This window comes from Leptonychotes weddellii, chromosome 10 (genome assembly GCF_054177405.1).
Source record: "Leptonychotes weddellii isolate Sample4059 chromosome 10, ASM5417740v2, whole genome shotgun sequence".
NCBI classification, from domain to species: Eukaryota; Metazoa; Chordata; class Mammalia; order Carnivora; family Phocidae; genus Leptonychotes; species Leptonychotes weddellii.
The window spans coordinates 336,012-341,192 of record NC_138378.1 but is presented as its reverse complement, the minus strand read 5'-3'; the positions used below and the strand labels follow the sequence as shown (position 1 = coordinate 341,192).

Here is a 5,181-nt window from a genome sequence, read left to right as displayed (position 1 = left end):
CTGAAGAGGCATGTCCCAAGACAGCTCTGCTCAGCGCTCACCCCTGCAGGCGTCCGCGGGGCCGGGCCTGGGCCACCCGCCGCCACCCCCGCCTGGCGACTGGGCGTTACAGCTCACGCGGAGCGCCCCGTAGCCTCGACGCCCATGTGTGTCGTCTGCTTCGTGAAGGCGCTGGTGCACGTGTTCAAGATCTACCTGACCGCCAACTACACCTACAACTTCCGCGGCTGGCCTGTGGACTTCCGCTGGGATGAGGTGCGCGCCGCCGGCGGGGGTGGCAGCGGCCACCGCGCGCTCACGTGCGCGGCGGCCGCGGCGGGCGTGTGGCTGCTGCGGGGCGCGGCGCTGGGCGGGGACGCGCCGGCGCGACCGCCGCGCGGGGCGCGCAGCCAGGCGCAGTGCCTCCTGCAGCAGATCCGCGAGCTGCCGGGCCAGCTCGCCAGCTACGCCCTGGCCCACTCGCTGGGCCGCTGGCTCGTGTACCCCGGCTCCATGTGCCTGATGACTCGCGCGCTACTGCCGCTGCTGCTGCAGGGCCAGGAGCGCCTGGTGGAGCGCTACCGCGGCCGGCGCGCCAAGCTGGTGGCCTGTGACGGCAATGAGATCGACACCATGTTCATGGACCGCCGCCAGCACCCAGGCAGCCAAGGCCGAGGCCTGCGCCTTGTCATCTGCTGCGAAGGCAACGCCGGCTTCTATGAGATGGGCTGCCTGTCGGCGCCACTGGAGGCTGGCTACTCGGTGCTGGGCTGGAACCACCCGGGCTTCGGGGGCAGCACGGGCGCGCCATTCCCGCAGCATGACGCCAACGCGGTGGACGTGGTGGTCAAGTACGCGCTGCACCGCCTTCGCTTCCCGCCCGCGCACGTGGTGGTCTATGGCTGGTCCGTCGGGGGCTTCACGGCCACCTGGGCCACCATGACATACCCGGAGCTGGGTGCGCTGGTGCTCGACGCCACCTTCGACGACCTCGTGCCGCTGGCCCTGAAGGTCATGCCCCAGAGCTGGAAGGGACTCGTGGTGCGCACCGTGCGCGAGCACTTCAACCTCAATGTGGCCGAGCAGCTGTGCCGCTACCCAGGCCCCGTGCTGCTGCTGCGGCGCACGCAGGACGACGTGGTCAGCGCCTCGGGCCACCTGCGCCCCCTGCCGTCCGGCGACGTGGAGGGCAACCGCGGCAACGAGCTGCTCCTGCGTCTGCTGCAGCACCGCTACCCGGTCGTCATGGCGCGGGAAGGCCTCGCGGTCGTGACGCGCTGGCTGCGCGCGGGCAGCCTGGCGCAGGAGGCCGCCTTCTACGCGCGCTACCGCGTGGACGACCAGTGGTGCCTGGGGCTGCTGCGCTCCTACGGCGCGCGCCGTGAGGACGAGCGGGAGGATGAGGAGGCCTGGGGGCCCCATGGGCTCGCCTTCCCCTGGCTGGTGGGCCGGGGCCTGAGCCCGCGGCGGCGCCGGCAGCTCGCACTGTTCCTGGCGCGCAAACACCTCAAGAATGTGGAGGCGACTCACTGCAGTCCGCTGGAACCAGAGGACTTCCAGTTGCCCTGGAGGCTGTAGTTCTTGTCCCTGCAGCTGCTGGCAAGCGTGCGGGTGCATTTGCGCACCTTCAGGGCCTCAGGTCCTTACCCTGCCCACACCCCCGAAACCAGTAACGCTGGCCCTGCCTGGGGATCCCGACCTGGTGTCTGAGGGGGGGTGAGGCAGAGCATAGGGAACCTGTCCTCGCTCTCTCTCCCTCACGGGCGTTTCCCCCTCCCTTCCTCAAGTGTTTCTCCCTCAAACACTTGTAGATTCCAGTCTGCTCCTAAAGAGAATGTAGACCCAGTTTATGGCGACACTGTGTGATGGGTGCTTTGATCACCTCAAAAGGATGGTGGGAACATGGGCTTTGGGACCCCAGGAGGTGCCCTTAACCTGGCCTCGGGTACAGGATGGCTCTGGGTTTGGACAAGTCACCCCTAGCTGTGAAAGAACACTAGCCCTGGAAGATTATCAAGCAGGTCTCAGCAGCTAGACCAGACCAGGAGAGTGTGATGCTGGGCTCTTTAGGGTCCCCTCCCCACCTCCACCTTCCTGGCTTCTACAGGAAGGGACAACAGACTCAGAGTAACAGGTACTCACAGGGGCATGTCCGTGAGGGCTACAGACACACTCGCACGGACCATTCACTTGCTTGGCATCCCCTTGAGCCAGGTCTGGGCTGGGCATTGTTCCTGGCTCAAGGGTGTAATACAGAATGAAAGACAAGCCCTCTGCTCACCACCATCTGTAATGCAGTCGCTACTCTACCATCTGCCATGAACTGCATGAAGTGGGGACTAGGGCTAGCCAGGGTGGGCTGAGCAGGAAACCGCAAAACTCAAAGAAGCCAAGTGGGGCAGACATTTAATTGACAGCACCAGAGCAAGACATGGCCACGATGCACCTAGGCCAGTGCCAGCCAGAGTAGGTAGGTACCTAAGGTGACCTTAGGTGCCAGGAAGACACCTGCGGCGAGGAGGAGCTATCCAGGTTCAGGAAGGGGCTTCCATGCGGAGGGATCAGTACATGCAGCGTCGCTTGGCTGGAAAGGGGGAGTGCAGTCCTGAAGGGTTTGAATACCATTTAGGGATTTGCTTCCAGTGGCAATTAGGAGCCAAAGAAGGGAAGTTTGGGGACTTGTTTTAGCGAAACCGGGTGGTCTAGTGGTTACACACCTCTCCTTTGAGAAGTCCGGCAAACTTGTTCCAGCGTTTGCTGGAAGCCCCTCAACTAGCTGGGTGGTCTCGGACAAATTACTCTAACCTCAGTCTCCTCATCTGTAAAGTGGGGAGGGCTCCACCTGGCTTCCCGGGTTGTGTGAAAAGGAAATGAAAGAACACCGAGGTGCTCACGGCGCAGGAGCACGAAGGCTGCCCTTCAGGCGAGACGCCTCCAGCCAAGTCAGGGCAGCGGCGCCTGCAGGGCAAGAGGACGAATCGCGGACACGCCTTTTTCTGCGTTACCCCATACAATTAAAAAAAAAATAAAAATCCCTATAAAGAGGAAGGACTTAAAAAAAAAAACTGAAGGGAGAAGCTAATCCCAAAGTCAGGGGGTCGGGTCTCAAACGGATCTCAAGCGGTCTGTGCGGTGCGTTAGCCATGACACTCCTAGGCAGCGGCAAACACCCTCGACGTCTCCAAAAGGGCCAACCCTAGGCTTCCCTAGCGCCATGTTGGACGATCGTCCCACTTCCCACCCTCCCCGCGCGCCTTCGGACCTTTCTACTTGTGTGTCTCGCTGGTGGAGCCGACGTGGGAGGGATTCCCTTAGAACCCGACCTCCCTTTCCGGCTGCGTCCGCAGCCTCGGCCAATCAGACCGGAGCGGGTAATAGGGACGGGGCCGAACAGCGCCCTCATTGGACACCGTTGGTGGGGGCGGGACGAAGGCGGAGCACGCGCCAAAGCGGAAGTGAGCCGTCGCGTCGCTGATTACGTAATGCCGCGGTGGCTGAGGCGGTTCCGCTGGCCGGTGTGTACGCGGCGGGCGAGTCCAGGTGCGGCCCGCTCGGCTTCTCCGGCGCCCCAGACCCCGGCCGCGACCCCCGCTGCGGCCCGGCCGCCGCCCGACCATGGACTCCGCCGGCCAAGGTACCCGCGGCCCCGGCGCCTCCGCCCCTCCCTGGTGGCGCGTCTCGGACGCTCGATCCCCTCCGCCTCAGTCCGCCGCGTGGCTCCTCTTCAGCTGCCCGGCGCCGGGCCTCGAAGCTTCCGATGGCCGTGGCGTGCGTCTTCCGCCCTCGGCTTGGGCCGCTCCGAGGACCGGTTCCCCGCAACCCTTCCCCTCGTTGCCAGAGTTTTGGGTTTCCTCCCTTGGGGCAGCTCGCGTCGTGCCCCGGCCCGGCGCTTGCCTAGTCGGCCGGCCTCCGTCCCTACGTAGGACCCTCGAGGACACGCCACCTGGACCTGGACCTGGACCTGGGCAGACGTGCTGTGCGCCTCTCCCGGGGAGGGGAGGCGGGATGGAACCGTCTTCGCGTTCAGTGCAGCGCCCCTTGGGTGGCAACGCTGCTCGGAGCCCAGGCTACTTAGGGGGGAAGGGTGCAGTGAGTTAGGGGCACAGCCGGCACACCAGGCCTGTTTCCAGGACACCCCTGACCGGTTTGAGATGGCTGCTGGGGGTGTGGAGGGGCCCCGATTAAAATCTTGAGAAGGGGATTCAAGTCGGACTTCCATTCTGGGGCCGTACGGAAGGGATGCCAAATTCCTGTGTTGACATAACTACCCTGGATGATTTTAGGGTTTTTCTTGCCGTTTGTTTAATTAATATGCTGATACAGGCCAAGATGCCTGGGTTCTGATACGTTTTGTAGGTTTTCCTACTTTGCAGTCTACTTGCAAAGTAGTTGAGCATCCAAAGCCCCTAGCTCTGTTAAGCTCAGGAGGCTTTTCACTGTTTGACTTGCATGTCTGATTTTGGTAAGCATCACAAGCACTGGATTCTGACTATAGGAATGATGGAAAGTACTTACTGAGCAGTTACTGTATGCCAGATACCACACCAAACCTGTTTCTCAAATGGCCTTTTTTTATTTTCAGAATAATCTCTTGAGATTGTTCCTCGTATTTTCTGCATGCAGACAATTATACAGTTCTGGAGAGCTGGGACTCACCCAGGAGGGACTCTAACCCCCAAGTTTCGCCTCCAGCGCCAGCCCCACCCTCACTGTGTAGGTCTTTTGGTGACAGGGCTGTGCTGAGGTCATAACACACAGAATGACTGTGTTTCGCCTTGGCATGTTTGCTAAGTGCCCAATCTCTATCTGGGGGTGATTCCTGTGGGGGTCCACCTTTAGCTGTATAGGCAGAATGTCCAAGGGCCTTCATTTTTTTTTTTTTTTAATAGAAGAGAAAGATTGTGGCGATTTTAAGGCATTTAGCGAATTTGAGTGGGTTCAACATAGCAGATACAAATGATGAAGTAGAGTCATGTAGGCTGATCTCCGTTGATTAAGATGCAGACGCGCTTCATGTAGTGAACGTGTATTGAGCACCAGGGACGTGCTAACCTCCAGCTGTGTGGGGCATGTGAAGGGAATAAGCTAAATAGAGCATCTTTGGTTTTAGGTGCAGTCTAAATTTAGCAGATTCTAGGATTTCTACAGTAGAGAAACATCTGCAACAAGACACTTTTACTTCTTTCCAACCTTTGTGACTTT

At 60.6% G+C, this 5,181-nt stretch overlaps 2 protein-coding genes across 9 annotated transcripts in view; both read left to right on the top strand.

The window, feature by feature from the left end:
- Positions 1-1,957, top strand: ABHD16B (abhydrolase domain containing 16B). The gene has a single exon (XM_081832343.1). It carries the CDS (start codon positions 145-147, stop codon positions 1,555-1,557), a length of 1,413 nt encoding a protein of 470 aa, XP_081688469.1. The 5' UTR covers positions 1-144; the 3' UTR covers positions 1,558-1,957.
- A 1,494-nt stretch (positions 1,958-3,451) lies between these two features.
- TPD52L2 (TPD52 like 2) overlaps positions 3,452-5,181 on the top strand; it is a 17,988-nt gene continuing 16,258 nt past the window's right edge. For all 8 annotated transcript variants that reach the window (XM_081832340.1, XM_081832337.1, XM_081832341.1 and 5 more), the window contains exon 1: positions 3,452-3,613. In XM_081832340.1, coding sequence (XP_081688466.1) covers positions 3,595-3,613 — 19 coding nt within the window. In that variant the 5' untranslated portion in view covers positions 3,452-3,594. The remainder of the gene's footprint in view (positions 3,614-5,181) is intronic.